Source organism: Papilio xuthus, unplaced genomic scaffold (genome assembly GCF_000836235.2).
Source record: "Papilio xuthus unplaced genomic scaffold, Pxut_1.1 DF826115.1, whole genome shotgun sequence".
In the NCBI taxonomy this organism is placed as follows: Eukaryota; Metazoa; Arthropoda; class Insecta; order Lepidoptera; family Papilionidae; genus Papilio; species Papilio xuthus.
Window position 1 is genome coordinate 4782987 of NW_013532534.1, and position 22617 is coordinate 4805603.

The following is a 22617-nucleotide window of genomic DNA, read 5'->3' on the forward strand; positions in this document are numbered from 1 at the left end:
GTGATTCCGATAGTTTCTGATCCGATAGGATTGAGCTACAGTCTTTTATATATTTTATTACATAATTAATTGTTGTAGACACTACATACTTTTTCGTAATTAAATTCCTATTTCAAATATTGTTATTTTCTTGTGAATTATGTATTGGAAGATAATATCGATCATTTTCGATGTTCGTGTTCTTGACGTAATTTATTCAAGGATTCGATTTACAGCGGAACTCTGAGGACATAACTTTATTTAAGTCAGTGCTTTGAACACGTAACTGATGTTCGTAGGCAAAGAGCGTGGGCGAGTCTACGGAGCTACGAGCCAGACAGCGCGTAGGCGTTCGCGTAGTGTCGTAGTGTAAGCAAATAGATACTACACGTGCTACGAATCCTTTGATTATATTAATTTATAAAAAATGTTTTTTTATTAATGAAAATATTATAGTTGTCAATGATACTTACCAAATTGCGATCCAAATAATTCGTACAACATAAATCACGGCGAGAATTTTATTTTAAATTTGCATCTAAAGCTCCAATAAAACTTTTGTTAGTTAACTTTTTATAGTTCTACGATCGAGGAAGGCTATATGCCACCAACACGGCGAGCGTCCGACGACTGAAGCCTACATCCGATGAATTTTCCTTCAGGAGTAGAGGCTTGAATGGATCTGCGCTCCGATTGGTGGATGCGCGTGACGTCATTACGAAAATCACAACCATGTGGCCTTAGGGACGCGTCTGTGTGCGTTCGGCGGTGTGCCTGGGGGTGTGTGCGAGCTAGGGCCCATGAATGGGTGCCCCGGCCGCGCCCGCGCCGTGCCTCCAGTGACGTCACCACAACAGCCTCCACATTATGCAACTGAACATCTGAAATAGAAGCTCGCGGAAATAATAACTTTTGAGGCGCCGTATATAGAACTTGACAATGTTTTTCACTAGCCATACTCTTTGATGCCTTTTTGTTCAGCAATTTTAAACGTTTTGTTGTTAATTTTAACAAAAAGAAAGTGGTACATTTAAAGTTCCATGTTGGTACCAAATTGTTGTACAAATTATTTATTTTTACGACGGTTTTGGTTGTACAACACTTAGGTTTAAGAAATATTTTTGTTCACAAAATATTTGAGTAAATTAAAAAGAAAATAATTTGTGAATAATTTGTGTTGAGTTCAATCCATCCAACTAATCCTATGAGTTCTTCAACATCTCTATGTAATGTTAAGATAACAGTATAGTAATAAGTTGTTTTTTATCTTATTCCTATATGTAGTTTCCATAATTTTTTAAGTAAATGTATTTTTAAATTTATCAACATTTTGTATAACATAGGAGAATGAAACAAAGGACATTATCGATGCTGTCAGAACTTTACAAGATACTCTAACTTATATGACATAGCTGGTCGAATAGCTTCGATAACATAATAAACTCACTTCCCTTCAGGGCGGATAGTTAAAATTGGATCAATCGAATTATATCCCAGCAGATGTAGAGCCTGAATTGACCTTCGAACTTTAGCAATGCAGGTAGCTTCCTGAAATAGCTTGCATGCGCCAGGGTGCGCCGGTCGTTGACCGTCCCCCGCGGGCCCCGCATGTCACATCCCCCGTGCACACCCCTTGCTCCACGCGCGCACCCTCTGCGCCCCCCGCGCGCACCCCCTGCGCCCCGTGACCCGGTCAGCGTGCAACAAGTGAGCTTGTATCGACGTTGCCCGTTTGACATTTAAAGCATTCGCAGCGTTTCCACAACGAGATAACTATGAGTTTGCTTTTAAAATAGTTAATTATTTCATAAATAATATTATTGAATTAACTAATATCTTGTACGAAGAAGTGGAAGATCATGTTTTATTAAACTTCTAAAAAAATGCCGAGGTACAAAAGAAAAAGGCGTAGATTTTGGTATTTAAAATTCTAAAAAAAGGATTCTAATATAATAGTAGAATTAAGTTATGGAATTAGCTGATTTTTTCTGTTTTCGTAGTTCAATGACATAAAAAACGTATGTACTTTTTTAACAAAAAATTAATTTTGTACAAATACAAATTTAACAACATACTTTTGGTTTTACTAAAATTGTAGTTGACGCTATTTTTTTCTTAGTTTTTTTTTATGCAAAAGCGATTGAAATATTAATTAAAGTACACTAACAATCTAAAGAGCTATTTATAAAGACAGACAACAGAAAAAATATTATTAAGCGATGTAGCTAGAAGCTTGTTCATAATATGAAGGTTTGAATGGAAGACTTTGGCAGGCAAGGCCAGTTCCGTGTCGAGCCATTCACAGGCCCAAGGCGGGCGACTGCGTCACGCCGCAAGGACGCAACCGAGTTACAACTTAAGACACTTTTACACTCGCATTTAGTTACCAATAAAGTCAACATTAAAAGTAACCACTGGTCAGATAAGTATTTGAATAATCACCAATCGATTCACATAATGTTAAGTGACAACAAAATGTACTCGGATAAAGAAAAAATAAGGGAAAAGATCATTACTTAGACTGACTTTAGAGGATGCAGGATTTACGATTGATCATAAATCTTGATATGGTACGATCAATCTCTAATTTAACTTACTACGCAATTAAATAAAGTTATTCTTATTTTTTAAGCATATTAAACATTTATTATTATTATTCATTTATACATAACTTACAATTAGTATGGTGTATAGGGATCTTTATAGTCAATAGAACATTTTATTTGGTCACCCTGTATCTCATGCTGGAAATAACTGTATTGGTATTGTTTAATAAATACATAGACAAGGTCATTACGATGTATTTTTATATTGCAAAAATAAGCTTGAAGGGTTACTTAACCAACATTTATCTACTTCTGAAAGGTAATGAATAAGTCATTAGCCTAGGATTATTTATGTAATATGTTCAATATTTATATAGATTCCATATTGGAAGTACATGATGCTATACCTAATTGGCCTAATATAAAGGATTCATTAGGCATTTCACCTATTGCCTAGTCACCCCTAACTTAGATCCGAGCCCCTCAGTGGGACGTATAGTAAGCTGAAGATGATTCGACATTAAAAAAATATCGTACCGATAATGTTCTTGGTACCAATACTTAAATTCGGTACACAAATTTCAATTATAATTTTTATTAAAAAATATTAATTTTGAAAAATGATTGTCTTTATTAGCTTTTTTAATTAATACAATTAATCGATTTCGTATTTCTTATTTTCCTAAAATAGTTAGGGTATGTCCTAAAACATTGATCTTTTACAAGTTCGCACTTAACCAGTAACTTTAGCACTAAAACCATGGTAATAAAATGATTTATAAATGCATCTCATGTACATCAAACGATTTAAAACTAATTGTATAATTTTCACCTTGTGCAATAAACTAATTCAAGAAATATAATTATTATATTCCAGAAATTATATAAGAATCCAACAACTAGTATTTATTGTAACTATTATTTTCTTATTTCCCGTCTATAAATAGCTCGATTGATATAAGATGGCGCGGCGTGAGCGGTGCGGTGCGGCGCGGCAGGTGGCGGCTTCGATTAACAAGCATCGGCAAGAATGAACCGAGTGCGTCACTCTTCGTGCTTCGATTCATGAATAGAGCCTTGCAACCCGGGATGACCCAGTTTTTGACTCTATACCCTCGATCTAAAAATTCGTAACGACGTAAACGACATCCACATGATTACAGAAAAATGGTTCTTCGGTCTAGTAGCGTTTGCTTTATAATTGTTTATTGGTTGAAATTGGGATATACACTTCTTCTTGGATAGGTTAGCTATGACGTCAGTCGGTTCAGAGGGGGACTGCAGCCCCGGAATTAGGTCAGTTTCATTCTGAAACTGGCTCGGGGCTGGCGGGGTGCGGGGGACGCGGGGAGTGGTCTAGCGATGGTGAATTTAGTTATCGCTAATTACTAGTTCCTTGAGGCTGGTTAATTGTAGCTAGATGGATCATAAAGATATTAGAAGAAATATAATAGAAAGTTACCACTTGTCTGAAGTATAACGTAAATCTGTCATTTTGAATTATAGTAATTTTAAGATACCTACTTATGATACGATCAACTTTGTTAAGTCAAAATATGTAACCATTGTCACAAGGCATCAAGGCAGGTCGTATGTTATAGCGCTTCTTTGTATTCTTTGTATTATAGTGTGTTAATACCTCGATCAACTTTACCTTGCTATCACTTTAGTATCTAGAATCCCTTCGCTATTTATTTTTTCTTTGGATATCTATATGTCCTATGAGCCAAATGAACCAATAACGAAATGGTATATTGATAACAAAGAAAAACAGATTACTTGATAACAAGCTTAAAACTTTTTTTATGAAAGGAGTTAATTCAGGTTACTAATATTATTTTCTTAATTTATTAGGTACTTTTCCTCGTACCATATGATATAATTAAGACGTAATAGCTTAAAGGGGCCTGATCCAGTTCACAAACCAGCTGGTATGCTGTAGTTCATCTATCCAATATTTTTAAATAACATGTGTATTTAAGCAGAACCATTAGTGATGCTATAAAGTAAGAATAGACCGATGGCTGGTGCGGGGGAGGGCTGAGGTGAGAATAGGGGGTATGACGTCACAGTTCTAGGCTGCGTGGACGGAGCAACGCCTCCCTCTATTCGGGTCACCTATTTCGGGATGCACTTAACGTCAAAGAGTAGATGATAATATATATAGAAATATATTTGTAATCGGTGTGGCTTATTTATTAATAATTTATGTATATGTGATGCTCTATGTCACAATACATAAATGTGCGATAGCACGAATTTAGGATTAGTGATTGTTATTTTTTAGACCAAATTAAGTTAGTTAGTTTAAATCTTACAATTTCGTATCAAAAATGATTTGTTTAATCTGACTTCAGAAGATTTTTTTAAGCATCTGAATTTTTTTTCACATTTTTTGATTGGTGATAGCGCCATCTTTCTTTCAACATTCATACTTTAGTGACTTGAAATTGTTATAATATTTTAATTTAAAATTGTTGGTTTTGTTATTGAATTTTAATATAATATATTGTTTATATTTTGCTTTGTAGAGCATTAAATTGTACAATGATTAAGTTATTTATTCCTAATTATAATTAATAGAAATATCCCGAAATAGATGTCGCTAATTTGAAGAACAGACACAACGAAGTAAAATTTTATTTGTGTCGATAGATGGAGCTTTAATAAAGTTAAGAAATAACACAAAATTTCAAAGAAAGAAAAATAAGTATGAGATAAATCGTTTTATCCTCAAAAGATGCCACTATCTTTATTGTTTTTAAACCTCGACCTAAGGTCTTGAAGTCTATGAAGTTTATAAATATCGGAGCCCCCTCAGAAGAACTACGGATAACTCTACCAGTTTCCACTGAGACAAACATATACGATTTCGTATTTTTATCTCTCACATTCGTATTAACTGTTCATGTATGTTTTGTATAAACATTTTGCTCGAGATTAATAAAATTAAATTGACTATACCAAATTAAAACTTCATTGTATTTTAGGGTGAGTTGAGTTACATTGAGAATAGAATAACTTTTGAAGGTTTGTTAAATAAAATACTTATATTATTAATTCCAAATTAATGTTACATTTATTTCAGTTATTTTAACCTTAACAGATACAAATTACCAGATTAATTAAAAGATAAAGCACACAATTCGAGGGTCGCTGGAAATCTGTGAACGGGATTATCTTTTGTTGTGATCTATGCCCGGCTCATTAGCAACCTTAATGATGTATTGTTTGAACAACTGGAGACATGTTGTATTGTGCCCAACACTATTTTGAATGAAAAGACTATTTTGTTTGTGTATGAAAATGAGGTCTCGAGAGCAAGAAACCTAATTGGATAAACAGAGGTAATTATAAAAATAATTGACCCAGAAAACTACAATAGAAACATGGAACATGAAGGAAAAACTATTCGATTGGTGTTAGGATTTGGAGGTTGCTAGAACACGGAAGGTTGTTAGGTGTCTTTGTATTTACAGTGATTATGGTTTCCACAGATTGTTGACATTATTCCACGATGTTTCGGGGAATAAGTAAATACTTAGTTTCCGAAATTAAAGAAGATTTATATTATAAAAAAAACGCTGTAATACAAACAATAAGCAGCTCTTGTACCTTAAAGGAAAGGTCCTTAATTAGGTGCCGATTTATTTAATAGTTACACCAATTTATGATTTTGCTGATACGTAATTGCGGTCGTAAACCCAATCATCGCTCAAATATTCCGAATTCCCTTTGGAAATTTACGCTTCAAAGAAATTTTCGCGAGGTTTATTGCTCGCTTCGGGTTTCAAGGATCACTTTTATATCTATTTTCTGCCAATGTCCAGATATTATTTTGGATGTTTTTATATCCTTAGTACCTTTTTGCGAGCTATCTTATCTTCTATTAACATGTAAATCATGATTATGTATGAATACAAAATATTTCTAATAAAATACTGAGGAATCGGTTAAATGCATGAAAATATTCTGGTCTTGTCAAATGTATACAATCTCTCGCTTATCATCGAAGAAAAGGTAATTTCTTTATTAATATCAGCAAACCGTATGCGTTTTAGTAAATAAATCCAGATGTCTTAGGTTATTATGTTATTATAGGTTTATAGTAACAACCAGACACTTAATCAGTGAGTAACAGTGTTGCCGACAGATATGGAACCTTTTTATACGTTTTTAATCATAATTTTTATATTTTTGTATTTGGAACTTAATATATTTTTTTCTTCCTTTTTCTCTCTATTTAAATGATTGTTGTTAATATATCATAATTCTATTTTATATTTTCATCTTGTCTTTAATATAAAATTCCAAAATTTATCTTAATCCAACCACTTTTTCCATACTCATATTTTCCGTCGTTTTTAAACAGTATTACCAAAAGTCTTACCTATGCTAGTGAAAAATATAGTTTTATCAGTAAAATAAGACTAAATCGAGCGAGTACGAGAGTTATCGACTGGGAAAAGCTGCCGATATCTATATACAAGATTAAATATTAAAAATGTAAATATAAAAATTTTAACAACCACATATTTATATTTTTACAGATAAAAATGAAAATTTGCTTTACATTTACAATACTGTAAGAAATTTTAGTCAGTCAGTTGATTTCAAATTTAGCTATTGATTTAATGGTGCGATGATATTTAAGTTTCAACAACGCTTTTCTCGTATCCGTATGTTATTTTTTATATCAAATAATTTACCTTCAAACGTAATATTAGAAAATTTAATTCTATTGAATTTCTATTAAATTTTCAAGTTAAAAAGATTTTTAAAATTAATAAGATTCTTGTTCTAGATCAGAATCTAGAACAAGAATCAAGCTGTAATTTGGTAAAGGAGAGGAATCATTCAGACGCGATCAAAGAATTCACTTTGAAGACGGAAAATGAAATTGCTTTTTGAGCATTTCTTGAAAATTTTCAAGGAAGACATTTTTATGATGTATTACGGAGATACATCGTTAGGAAATATCACGTAACAATTTACTATGATAGCTTAAAAATGACGTAGAAACTTCCGTTGATTAATATTCAGCCTAACAACTGAACAGATTGTTTGTGCTAATCTAGTAAAGGGATTTGAAAAAGTCTTTTGGTAATTGACAGTCCAATGATTAAAGAAAGTTATAGCATTTATGCAATGGATGCGGGCGGCACAGGACAGGGTATTGTGGCAATCGATGGGGGAGGCCTACGTCCAGCAGAGGACTAAACTTGTCTTGGCTGAGTATGATGATGATGATAGCATTTATGTCACGCTATGACCGTAAGGAACCAAGTAATAAGTGTAGCAAGTCACAGTTAATTTGAAAATAAAGATTTACACAATTGTAATGAAATAAGTGAATATAATGTATAGCGAGAGAAAGGTACTTTATAGTCCCTGCGGGTTTTGCCGGCAAGGAAATAACATTACGTGGGGAGTATTAATGGAACCATTTGACCTGCAATAACTATCCTTATCTTGTCTCCATTATTGCTTTTTATTTTTCTCTCTAGCTTTCGGAAATTATCACAATCCCGCTTAATTTTTCTTAATTTTTTTGATTTTGTTTGTGTATTGTAGTTTTAAGTTGTAATGTGTTTGTGTGGAAGATTAATATGAAGTTTTAGGTCACATTAAAAATGATATACCAAGTTGTATTTAACCGCAAATGATATTTTCCGTAAAAAAATTACTGATTTTCTTTTTTCAGTTGCTAGGATGCGGTAATATTAAGAGTAGGTATACAGTAAAAGTTTAAAGCCGCTTGCTTATCTTTTTAATTCAATTATTTTAGTAAATCTTCTACTGTATCGAGAGGCTTAGATGATATCACCAATCCAATTACGGTTAATGGAATATCTCTGATTTTGTGTACCGGAAAAGATAATATGTTGATTCTTTTGAATGTATTAATTCAATTTTAACTTTTGATTAAGTAATTAATTAAAATGTGTTATATTTTAACCCTTATTGTGGCAAGATTTCTTTTTTGAAGAAAAGCAAAAAACAAAGTTAAAAATTATTTTATGGTGATCGTATATTTTTATAAAGTTGTATGTATGGTATACTATACAAAATGAATATAACGTTTAATATACTACATTGTGTTAGTTTGTTGTTTGTATTGTTATTTATATTCGTGTTATTTAGACAGAAAAGATTGTCTACGTGTACACAACCCACACTACTGTAGTAATATCTCTGCGCGCTTTTACAAACAAAAGGCAACACTTTGGTCGTATTGTTTTGTTTTTAATTAAGAAAACCTTTATCTAATATAAGTAAATTTAATTTTTCATCAAAGTAAAATATTTGTTACACTTTATCTGGAATTTTCAATCTAGTGTTATTTAACGTTCATAAGATTACATCGAGTTACTGGTACACTAACTGTCGCCCACGATTCTGCCCTCGTGGAATTAAATAAAAAATAGCCTATGTGTTTTTCCAGACTATGTTAATTATCTGTGCCAAATTCATCACAAGCCATTCTGGAGATGCCTTTTAATGTACATTTATATGGATGGATGGATAAACATCCACCCATCCATCTAAACATTCGCATTTATAACTCATCCCATGTATTTATGTATTTATCATATTCTTAATATAGCACATTTCATATATAAAATAAAAAATAATACAAAATATATTATACTAAAAATAGAACACCACCGGCTGCGAAATCCCATGACTCAAACAACCAGTGGTCAGGGCTGCAGAGACAGGAACCTTCTCACGATGCGCGGTTTTCTAGAATAATTTTAAGGCCTTTTGTATCGGGCTCTTAATCCAACTGTTTAGCGAGAGCTTCTTGAGATATTTTGATCGAAGCTCTTTCCTTCATTTATAATATTATTAACATTATTCGAAAGTATGTAATTTGTAAGAGAAAACTTGGTAAGAGGAAGTCAGTCATCACTGAGAATAACCAACGTCGCTAACGCCGGTAAAAAAACACATCATTCTTTCTCTCAACGATGTTATTTTTAGGTTGCTCTATATTTCAAGCTTCTTTAACTATAACATAATGTATTCAATATTAACAGTTAAATAGCGTTATTGTCTGAATATTCTCCAGAATTCCAATGCCATTACACTTGTATTTAATTCGTTTATAGTATTCTATGATGGCTTATCACGAATTATTGTGAAAACGTTTTCGTAACGTTATCGATAAAATTTGAATTTCGAATTGTATAGTGCCGTGTACCGAGCGTAAAGCATAACGACAAATCTCGTACGAATCTTGATATATTTTGTTGATAACGTTACGAAAACGTATATCGATATTATTCGTGATAGACCTCTTTTGTCAAAGAGAATATGTTTTGACAAAATCTACACAATGTAAAAGTGAAAGTGGATTTCTACGGTTATCGTATGTTGTTGACTGGATGGTCACAAAAATATGACAAATTACCATTTTTTGTGCCATTATTGGAAAAAAAAATCTTCTTAAGCATTGTAAATGTGCGGCGACAAGCCCGACTAGATAGAAATAAATTTATTTTTATAACATACGTAGACTGCAAACAGACGATTGCGAATATATTTTAAGTTTTATTTTGTGATATCTGTTTGAGAAATCTTTTATTGATTCACTTGGTACTTTGAAAGTAAACGAAAGAATAATTTTAAAATGTTCATATAACTATCTTTTTATTTATCTCCAGTTATGATTTTTCTAAATGAGATATGTCTAATTAGTTAAATATTAATACTAAAATTTTCTTACTTTTACATTTAATTTAAATCTTCATTTGAGTTAAGCTTAGCTGTTTAAATTAGCTATACAAATAAGAAAGCGAACATTGTCTAATTTGGAATGGCTAGACTGTGTTCGCAGATAGCCGCCGGCAATAGAATTAAGTTTATTTAAGCCGAATACCAGATGTGTAAATGCATATGAGATTTGCACAATTTTATCTATTTAACGGTCAATTCAGTGTACGTGCATTAATTAGACAATTGGGATATGATACATTCCCTTAGTTTTTGTTTATAATCACATGCAAGATTCCCTTTGTTACTAACCGTATCGATTTCAAAATGCGAAAACGTATGTTTGTTTAGTCGGATTGTCGGTTGTTTACAGCTTTGGGTGAGTATTTGTTAACGAGATTAGGTGTACCTTTGTAAGAAGAAATGTTAACTTTAATTCTTTGAAGTCTCTGTATTTACAATGATCTCTTTGATTATGTACTACGATTTAATAGATTTTTCTTGAGTTTGCTGAAAGATTTAGACGTAGACTATAATACACCCTGTATTATATTCTGATCACGGCTTTACTGAAATATGTAGATAATAAGCGATAAATCACTGAAAGAGAATTGATTTATGGCTTTATTAGTCTCTCGTAAGCGAGGCATTAGGACGATCCGAGATGCCTCGAGCTTTATAATGTTGGTATTTTTTTTGTTATAAGTTAAACTAAACATTTAAATAATGTTCTCGATATTATGTTCAATTGTTTTGTTTTATATGAAAATTTCGTGATAACTCTTGAACGCATTGGAAAGGCTTTGGTAAAGGTAAAGACGAATACAAGGCGTTTTGTTAAAAATCATGATCATATAGATTTCATTAGGTGGAACAATTTTAATTTGGTACTGTCAGTTGTTGTACTGCAAGGTATGCGATAATATTACGTATGCTGCGTGCGCATAGCGGGCGCGAACTACAAATTTACGATATAGCCGAGCTTAAAACTGGAGCTTGGATCTCGTGTTATTTCGGTGTCGGTGTCAAAACGACACTGCTCTAAAAATGTCTGCGCGAATGAGGGGCAACCGGGTGTGCGCGGGCGCAGGGCGGGCGTGCGGGGGGTATGCGCGGCGTGTGCGCGGGGAGAGGCGCCCACGCGTTTCCCGCCGCGCCTTGCCGCCCGCCCAGCGCCAGTCAGCAACTGTGGCTCGTGTTGGCTGAACCATCTTGTAGGGCCATCCTCTTTTTCTTGCCGTAGGTGAGTGGTGATATATATTTTGTACTAACCAAAAAAGTAATAATAATATAAAGACTGAAAAGTGATTGATTGTTCAGTGAAGTGATGCACGTTTCTGGTACAACAGAACAAGAAGATCTAATCACGTGTGTGACAGTTCGTGTTCGCTAACTTAAACTTACGTAGAAAACAGTGATATTAAAAGAAAAACGGTTAACGGTTTTGTGTAACAGCATCACGGTACTAAGTTTTCCGGTATCAAGACCGTTTTCCCTTTTTCCTATCATCAGTGTGGCTACTTAAGGATTACTTCGTTTTATGATAAAAACCCTGGCGCTCTAGCACCATTTATGATAAAAAAAATGCTAAACCAAATCCCAATAGATTATGTGTAATCATATATTTCGCTTTGTATTATTTAATTACTTCTACAAAATATAATTTAAAACACATATTTTTTTTTGTTATTTGAATAATTAAAATAATATGTTTATATTTTAATGGAAGCGTGCGTCTTGCGTCATATCCGAAGAAGATGTAACCCAATGTAACCGAAGCAGGCCGCCCATGCGACCAAATTAGGTTCGCCGTCCGAACGGAACTATTTCAGGCGCGCGCCCGAATGCCCACGAACATACCCGAACATTAGAAACTAATGGCAGAATGAAATTGCGGATGCTATAGTTACTTTTTTTAATCAACAAGGTCATTAGCACATATCGATGATATCAATAACTTGGTAATGGCATTTACAAAGCCTTGAATTATTCAGAAAACATACTTGTTTATATTCGAATCTATTTGAATAAAATACCACGAAATGTATATGAAGTCACACACAAATTTTTCTTCTTATTTATAAGGGATTTTTTACGGATGTTGACTTATTAAATATTTGCGATACTCTCCAAGGGATAATAAAGCAGGGGAAGTATTTGAGGAGATATGATGACATTCATGGTATCAAATGTCGGTTATTTCACACCGAGATATCGACTTGGAGCGAAGCCAAAACGTTTCATGTATCACTCATGTTGGCCGATGTTCGCCAAATACGTAACTTTTATGTATCCTTGAAGTGATATTGGTGTTCCTCAATCATTTCCATTTTATTTTATCAGATAAAACTGCTTTTTTTATATAGGAAACATAGATTTTTGTAATTTTTTTTTGTTCTTATCTTGATATGGCTTAGCTTTATTATTAACTAGCTGTCGTCCGCGACTCCGTTTAAAAATTTCCGTTAAAAAAATAACTCAATTAGTAGCCTATGTATTCTTCCAGGCTATATTCTACACATAAGTCAAATTTCAGCGAGATCCATACAGCTGTTCTGGAGATCCTTCAAACAAACATCCATCAATCCATCTAAACGTTCGCATTTTTAATATTAGTAAGATAACGAAATTAAGAATATTTTTTTAAACTATTTGTCTTAAACTACATTATAGTATTGTTTTATTTAACTTGACCTTGAAATAATTCATGATAAGATCTATTTATAGAAATGAATGCAATTAATTATGTGGGTCTGTTATTTGAAATTAGTATCGAGTAAAAATAACTTATTAACAAAATATTTTTCAATTTTTTTATTATTATTTTAATTATAAAAGCTAACATATATTTGTTCTTGTTTCAGGACACCTGAACCAACACATACAAAATGGCGGATGATGAAGTAAGGTAAGGTGTCGAAATTAATTGAACTTTACCTAAATTTTGTGGAAAATATATATATAGAATTAATAATATATGCATACAAACATACAAGTAAACATTTCAAAGATTCAAAGTTCATAAAATAAATGAAGGACTTTTTAAGTTTAAAAACCATAATGAACAAGTATGATAGGTTTCATAAAAATGAATAAAACTTAATATTTTTACTGGGCTGAAGAACTAGCTGAAAGGCAACAAAAGTAATAAAAATGCCTAAAAATTAGTTGAAAATGAAAAATTGTAATAAATAACAAACATTTTAAAATTGGATTTTGATTACATCAGAACGATATCTACAGGGTGTTACATTTTTTTTGTCTAATCAATTTTTTTTTAATTATTCTGTTTCATTGGACTTGCTCACATCGTCGACGATATGGACATCATCGGTCTTCATTACTGCAAACAATCTTCAAATCTACAATAATAAAATAGTATTAATTACTATGCCTTGAGACTAAGGTAAATAACTAACAATTACTAAAACACTCACAAAATATACTATACAGACAAAATATAACAATATACACTTGTACCTACTCTATCAATAAAAAAAAAATACATTTTGGATTTTCCATTTAAAAATTCATCATCATCATCAGCTCACTACACGTCCCCACCGAGGGCCTCGGAGCCTACCCTAAGTTAAGGGTGATTAAGCCATAGTCAACCACGCTGGCCAAGTGCGGGTTGGTTGACTTCACACATATCATTAAATTTCTTCTCAGATGTGCAGGTTGCATCACGATGTTTTTCTTCACCGTAAGAACGTCGGATAAATGTACATAAGTAAATCGGAAATAGAAAAACACATTGGTACATGGCGGGATTCGAACCCAAGGCCTGCAGATTGCAAGTCAAGTGCTTAACCCCTGAGCCACCGACGTTCTCATAATAATAAAAATTGTTGAATTATAAAAAAAACATTTTACATGAATTTTTGTTACAGCTGATTTTAAATACATTTGTTTTGTAAGTGATTGGTAAACAAAACCTCCGTATAAAACGATATATTTTTATGTTCTCACTGAGCTTAATACTGCAATGTTTAATAAAATAATTTAATAATTTGTTTGCCAAATAACGATAATCATTAATTCACAAAAAAAAATCGCAAAACAAGCATTAATTGTCAAATGATTGCTTAAATTTGCTCATAATTTTGGATGTCATGCGTCAAAGTTTAATTTATTTAAAGTGATTTTCTGACCAAATGTAAGCAATTTCACAAATGCACAAAACTCACAAACACTCATATTGTCAATCACTGATATTGTCTATATTTAGACAAAATCAATCTTTGTCTAAAAATAAAAATTTAATTTTTATAACAATTTTGTTCTTACACTTTGTTCTATGTATCTTTACATTTTTAGTCACTTTACATTTTTACTTGTTTCAAATACTACCTGTGACACAATTTTAACAACAATAATATAATTTAAAACTTTTGACTGGGAACTAATTTTTGTTTGTTTTTTTTTTGCAGAAAAAGCGTCTCGAGGAGGTAAAGGAGATTAATAAGACACATCTCCATATTTTTTACTTTTTTTATGAAATTTAATTTGATTTAATGGCTATTGAATGGCTAAATGATCTAGATAGAGATAGAGAGAGAGAGAGAGAGAGGGAGAGAAAAGGAGCGAGAGAGACCAAAAAAAATACATAATTAATTAGATAACTTCCAAACAAAATTTAACGTTAAAGAATGAAATAGATGTATACTTACATTGTTATGTTTTTTTTTATAGTATAGTAGTAGTAGTAGTATCTAACATTTAGTTGATGTAATGATAGTAGAAAGCTTAATTAAAATTTTGTGTGGTTGTTTGTGTGCGTTTCTCTTGCATACATAAGTTTTATACCAGTATTGTCAAACAAACGCACACAAAGCATCACGAGCCAATATAAGTTGAACCAAGTATACTAGCTTTAAGTTCCATATGTCCAGGCGAAGAAGGCCAAACAGGCCGAGATCGACCGCAAGCGCGCTGAGGTGCGCAAGCGCATGGAGGAAGCCTCCAAGGCCAAGAAGGCCAAGAAAGGTTTCATGACACCTGAGAGGAAGAAGAAGCTTAGGGTGAGTAATATTATTTTTATGCAATCAATACAAGGTTCAGTGCTTGCACAAAAGTAATCATTGTTGTACTAACAGTTGTTGCTGCGTAAAAAAGCCGCTGAGGAGTTGAAGAAGGAACAGGAACGCAAAGCGGCGGAGAGGAGGCGCATCATCGAGGAGAGGTGCGGCAGACCCAAGAACATCGACGACGCAAACGAAGGTATACGAGACGCTTTAGTCATTTTCATCTATCAAATTTATTCTGATAATTTTTTACACATTAAATTACAATTTTTAGATTTTAAGCAATACTCGGACATCCCTAAGGTACACTTACATCGCACATGGTGGCAATTTACAATACTGTGGTTGTCAACTCTGATTAACTTAACCTTTATGTATATCGCATTATAGATGCTATTTCGAGGGTTTGCAAAGAATACCACACCCGCATCGGCAAACTTGAAGATGAAAAGTTCGATCTGGAATACATCGTTAAACGGAAAGACATGGAGGTAGCCAAATGAGCTGCTACCAAAGCACTCTCTTTTGACGAACTCACAAAACTTACAAAATCTTACTTTAATTTAACTCTTTGATGCCAAAGTGCCGTCTTTTCTCTATCGCGTCTCTATAACAACGGATAACGCAGTCTGAAGTGTGTTGCCGCTGGAATCTCCTAAAAGTTGCGGTCTTTTATACCTTCTAATTCTATCCACTCTTCTAAGCTATATGTGAAGTCGTTAATCTATCGTGCAAATACTTACCTATATCCTTCTTTAAATATATTTAATCAATTTCCATCTGAGACTTACACCTGAGACTTATGCTTTTGCGGGGTGAGACGTCGCCGGTTGTGGGGTATTGGGGGTGATGTAGGAGGTAGGAGTTGGGAGGTGGGAGATAAAGGCGTGTGGCAGGACGGTAGTAATGTGTATTGATGTTGTAGCCGCTCTCACGAGCATCATAACCGGCTACCATCAACGTATCGCCAAGCTCGAGGAGGAGAAGTACGATAACGAGATGGAAGTGGCGCGCAGAGAGCTCGAGGTCTGACCTGGTTTGGGCGCTAAGCAATTCACATATTACGCTACGTTTGCGTAGTTCATGCCGACTCTGTGACTAGAACACGATTTTGTTTTCTCAGCCGACTCATTCACACTACGGACTTGAAAATATAAATACCTTAAAACCTTAACTAATGTGGATAACATATTTAATTAATAAATATTAGTTTTCAAATCATATAAATAACAACGTCCCGTTTATTCCAAAACCGGAGCTAAAATTTTTATTGTAGATAATGTCATCGAGTTTTTCAATAATATGGGTCCCACCTAGATGTCATCATGTAGCTTCGCTTTCGCTTGTGTCCCACAGACCCGATGCCGTGTTATCCAGTTCGTGTTGGCGTGGCCCCCACAGATGTTTGAGGCGGCAAACATTGTACCGATGTTCCACATTACCTAAATTTCATATTGTTTTTCTTTAGCGGAACTGCAGACGATATGTCAAATGTACTGGCAAAGAATATACGAGCTTGAGGGAGATAAATATGAACTAGAACGAGGTAGCGAAATTAAGAAAATGGAGGTAAACAGCATATTAGGATTGGGAATGCATATGACGTGAAATTATTTTTATTCTGAGCTAGTTGCTACGATGTTACGATAGTGGTTCGGCTCACCGCACACATGCACACGTCGCTCCGCCGACTGACGTAGACAGAACACTCACACAAATGTTCATGACCATTCTGCCGGCTCAATAATCTGTATTTCCTTTTTCTATAGAAATGCTCAAGAATATAATACAGGAGTATTATGACCGCATGTATGTGTGTGAGGGCCAGAAGTGGGATTTGGAACACGAAGTCAGGAAAAGAGATTATGAGGTATTGACCGATACTTTATAACCATTGTGAATATCACGCTCATCGATACCGTAACAAACGTGCGCGTGTCACAGTCCGTGTTGGTACATTGATAGTGCTTCACAAGCATCCGGTTGTTGTCTGACCTGTAAATAATGTGTAGGCGCGGACCGTTGGTACTGGCTGTACTTGTAGACTAGGTGTGTGCGTGTCGTAGGCCGCGACTGTCTCGGGCCGGCCGGGCCGCGAGGCGCGCGGTGCAAAATCGATCTCGATCGGCCACGGCGACCGAGAGGCGCTGGCCACTTCTCATTCAACATGTAACTTACACGATTAACTTACTCTAACTAAAGTAACTGCCTTGAGGGAAACAGTAACACTGCATTCACAACCGAGGCGCTGTACCGTGGCCTCGCTGCATGCTCGCGTAACTTGAGAACCATCTCGCTCATCTACATGTTCCGCTATTCCATTATTTATGTATGTCGACGTCGTTTGTATCGTTGTTGTATCTAGCTTAGGATCCGATAGCTTGTTCTTATATTTACGAATAGTTAATCTTGTTTCATAATTTATTTTAACAATACTGTTGCATGATTTTTATAACAAACTTAGCTCCAATTATCCCATTAATGCCCTTTAAGATAGTATGGCACTTTAATATCCAAGTGTGAAGAAAGAAATACGGAAACCGACCTTCGCTGCGTTTGGGCGTGTAACGCTTTGTGTGTGATTTTATAATGGCCTTACTGAATTTTCTCTTTTGTTGACAATAAGGAGTACCGTTGAACAATTGCAACGGTAGAACAGTTCCTATATATTAGCACACGCAAGTGCAGTAAACGTGAAACTTCATGTTCCAAATCTCATACTTTTTGTATAATCCGTTAATTGACACGCGGTCTGTTTGCGTATTCGATTTATTAGATATATTCCGAAACCCTTTAATTTTACTACCTGTGTTATTCTTAGTGTATAAAAAGTGCCATGCTCTGGTCGATGTTGCCCGATCCTTTCCCTGACGTCCAGGCGGTGGCGCTAATGTGCGTCGCGCTGGTTTGGACGGAGCGTGAACACAGAATACCCACATGTACCCAAAAACACTACATAATCAACACATTCTAATATCATTTATGATCGATTTTGCACCGTCACTCTGTTACACTTTTTGGGAAATACCCATGAAATGTGTACGCGGAACAATTTTGCGTAAACGATGCGTTCATATGGGAGTTCGCACATCGATTCAGCGCACAATATATTACCTTGGACAGCTGGAAAATTTTAAATAAGATTTTTTTTAAAACTACAAAAGTGTAATTGTTACAGATAATTTAGCGTCAGAAATAAACTATGATGTTATGAATGTAGTAAAAATTCCAGTAATGAAGAGGTAAAATTTTGTAGGCGCTTGTGTTAATATTGCACATGTAAATTATAAAGCACTAAATGTTATCCGAATTCATAAATGTCCAGGTGCTGCAGACGACCAGCAACCGACACATGCGTAGTTAGCTGCACGTATAAGTGGTACACAATATCATTTAACTAGTGATTAGATATATATGTATAATATTATATAGGAAAAGAGCACAATCAATGTCACAAATAGTCTAGGATGTGGGATCTATTCTCGTATGTACATGCTCTATTTCAATCTTCAATTCTTTATATCTTAAATCTTTCAATCTTACAGCTCGCAAATAACACTGCCTAATCTTTTCTCAGTTCTTTACCTTTTTATTCTTTTCTTTTTTTTAATTAATCACTATTTTAATGATTTTAACTCTTACTTCTAAGTACGTGTACTTTTCTATGTGCTTTTAATGATTTCGCAGCTTTAAATGTTTTTTAAAACTTTGGCATTTTTCATTAATTGCATGTTTTGCCATTTTCTGTTTTACTCTTCTTTTTTATTTGTATGAAAATATCTTTATTGTCTCTTTTCAATTTCCTACCTAGAATCTGATTCAATTGTACTTGTTAATCTTTTGTGTAAAATTATTTCTAAAGTTACATTAAAATTAATACTTTTATTAATTTTAATGTAACTTTAGAAACAACGATTAGTTTTGTTTCTTGTTCATTTGTTCTTATAAATTAATCTCCTTGTGTCTTCTCATATTCCTTCTTATTTTTTTCATTTTGCAATTACAAATATTCATAATATTAAACGTAATTTATATTACCAGATTGCCGACCTGAACTCTCAAGTCAACGACCTAAGAGGCAAATTGTAAGTATTTATTTTACAATTTCAGTATTTCAAGAAACATTTCTAGCAAATTTAAATAAAATAAGATTTTCCAATGCTAACTTTTTGCCAATCGGGTCAGATAAAGCAGCAATTTATATGTCTATTAACTATCGCCTGCGATTCCATCCGCCCCGAATTAAAGGAACTTAATTAGTAGCGTATATGTTCTTCGTCTATGCCAGATTTCATCGAGATTCGGAGAAACGTTCTAACAAACATCCATTCATCTATCCATACATCCAAACTTAGGCATTTATAATATTTGTAAGATTGACTTACTGTTACTTATAGCGTCAAACCTACACTGAAGAAGGTGTCCAAATACGAAAACAAATTCGCTAAGCTTCAGAAGAAGGCAGCTGAATTCAACTTCCGTAACCAACTGAAGGTTGTCAAAAAGAAGGAATTCACCCTTGAAGAAGAAGACAAAGAGGTAAGATTTGCAGTTACTTAACACTGAAAACTATTCGAGTATTTTAACTAAGGTTTAGAAAACATAGATACTAAATTTTAATTTTCGTAAATTGTCGTAATTTTTTCTACGACAGATTATAAAAAATACTGTATAAAAAAATACTTCCGATTAATTAGATGCTGTGTAATTGGAAAAGTAAATAGTACGCAAAGTAAAAAAAAAATAAGTAAAAATAAAATGAAAGTAATGCAAAATAAAAACCAACATGTAATAATCTGTGTTACTCGCATAAGAATGAAGAAATACATGTCTTCTTTGCTCGTATTTCAACAGGCTAAGAAAGCGGAGAAGGCTGATTGGGCAATCGGCAAGAAGTAATCGATCACAACCAATTCTATACAAACTTTTCCTTCGTCACCACTCAATGTTGTGATGTCTTACTTATAACTTATCCGTACATTATAAAATAAATTTATTTATAATTTTTATTAATTCTTTAAAAGTTACCTAAGTTACCCAAACAAGTTAAACGAGGTGAGAACAAGTTTCTTGAAGGGATTGCTGCTTACGATTACCTAAGTTATAAATATGTGTATTGCATTCGAAAACATTAAATGTTAACATTTTACCCCATCCTGAAGCATATTTGTGGTATTTAGAGGATCGGATTTATTTTATTTTTGAATTATTTTCCCGTTAAGCTTCGCACATCCAGTTTATTTGACCTTTAAGAAAGGTTACACAGATGTATTTAATCCAGATTGTGACTAACAAAACATTAATGGTGTAATCCATTTTGATCACAAACCAATGAACCCAATTAACTGTCCGATTAAATTAATTATTGAATACGTTTACGTCTACAAAGATTTTATCATCGACACAATGTTAAAACAATTTTCTAAATTTATTTATATATTTTTTTATTATGTATTTAATAGATTATATTATGTATTATATTTGAGATATTTTATTTTGATGCGCTATTCCGCAGGCTGCCGGGACGGGCAAGGTAAATATAGGAGTCATTGAAAGATAAATTAGCAGCGGTTTTCGAATAGTTTATACTGGCATGATCCAAATTATTCTTAGCACAGTTTGGCAACAGACCATTCATAGAATGGTTCTCCGCACTTAGTTTACCATTGGCGCTGGTTTAATGTACCAAAATAGATACCTAGATACCGCGTATTTTCTTTCAATAGCACCATCTATTTTTAGTCTATATCTACAAAGAGTAGATCATTGTTTTACCATCTTTTGTGTTACATCTTCGAAGGATAGCTAGGGCCTTGACATCCTTGTAAATATGTTTTGTCTTTTTCTAACATTTTATCCAATTACATAAATGTGAAGATTTTCATCATAATAAGTATTATTTTTGTTTATATTAAATGGATAAAATGTTAGTATTAATTTTGATAAGTAACATTTAGATAAGCATCAGACAAACGCTTCGTTTTAGACATCTGTACAAAGACTGCTTCGAGGTGTGTGTGCACCGCTTATAGAAGTTTTATGTGCGATTATATTTCAATACAATTTGCACACTATGCGAAAACACGTGAGAAATAATTAGTGAGCATAGTGTGCAGAAATGTTTCTTTTTAGATTTATATTTTAGCGCGCAAATAAAGTGACAATGAAGTAGTTACAAAATGAAAATTGCTTTTAATTTTATCTTTGGTAATGATGCTATATTAAATTGTTACTTCATTTGCTATTGTATTGACAACTATGTCGAAGTTAATAAATCTACCATTGGCATAAAAAGACATAAGACCTTCTCAATTCTAATAATATTGCGGAATATGAAACAGTGCAGTAGTGCCAACATTAAAAAACAACATTGTTTCTTTTTAACTCAATGGTAGACCAATCACTGTAAAGCTTGGAATTAATATTTATCTTTTCCTACAGAAAAAGCCAGACTGGTCCAAGGGCAAGCCGGGAGACCAGAAGGTAAAAGAAGAAGAGGTTGAGGCATGAAGTGTTAATCACCCCCGTCACCAAAAACTATATTGTGAACTTATTTTATCATCATTTGACCTTGCAAGCCGTAGGTTAGAATGTGATATACCAATTCCTGAGTACGGCCTTGTCAGACCTTTTTATCCAATGCCTCGATCAGCCAACGGCAAATTCCTTTTATCCTATGTATATCTGACCACAATACAATTTCGTAAATGTCTAAACCATTTTTATGATTATTTATTTATTTTAAATAAATTTTTGTAAGTTAATAATACGTTTAATAAAAATTAATTTTCTTTAATATATTTATATGTGGTTGTGATGTCATTTTGTTACCCTGGTACCCATATCCTTAGTGTAAATGGAAACTAGATTCTTACTGGTTCAATAAATTCACATTCGATAGAGATCCTCAATGTGTTTAAAAAGCATGATTACAATTTAGTTTACATTTTAAATATATGATGTTATTTATTTATATTCTTTGTTATCAAGCCAGTACTTATAAAGTTTGATAAAATAGTCTTCTGAGGGAAAACTGCTCTAAAAGGTTAGTATTTATTTTTGTATTTTTATAATTATAAGAATATATAGAAGGAAATCTTAATTTTAAAGAAATAAAACCTATAAAATCTATAAAACTCTTTAATATTGCAAACCTGGATGTAATAAGATGACAAAAAGAGAAAAAATCCAGGGGATCAAAGTACATACAATAAATGTTAATTCAAAATGTTATTTGTTTCTGTTCGATTTGTCTACTTCCCTGGAAGGTTAGGGTAAAGTCTGTTAGACTAATAGCGGTACTGCCGGATTATATATCTTGGGGTACCCTGTATAACATATTTATT

General features: G+C 33.4%; 1 protein-coding gene across 11 annotated transcripts; it reads left to right on the forward strand.

The window, feature by feature from the left end:
• The first annotated feature begins 11385 nt into the window (after nucleotides 1-11385).
• wupA (troponin wings up A) lies at nucleotides 11386-22240 on the forward strand. Of its 11 annotated transcripts, none has more exons than XM_013319709.1 (9): nucleotides 11387-11487; nucleotides 13109-13147; nucleotides 14678-14695; nucleotides 15140-15268; nucleotides 15344-15467; nucleotides 17041-17141; nucleotides 19313-19356; nucleotides 19669-19810; nucleotides 20126-20280. In XM_013319709.1, exons 2-9 carry the CDS (start codon nucleotides 13133-13135, stop codon nucleotides 20168-20170), a joined length of 618 nt encoding a protein of 205 aa, XP_013175163.1. In that variant the 5' UTR covers nucleotides 11387-11487; nucleotides 13109-13132; the 3' UTR covers nucleotides 20171-20280.
• The last annotated feature ends 377 nt before the right edge of the window (nucleotides 22241-22617 follow it).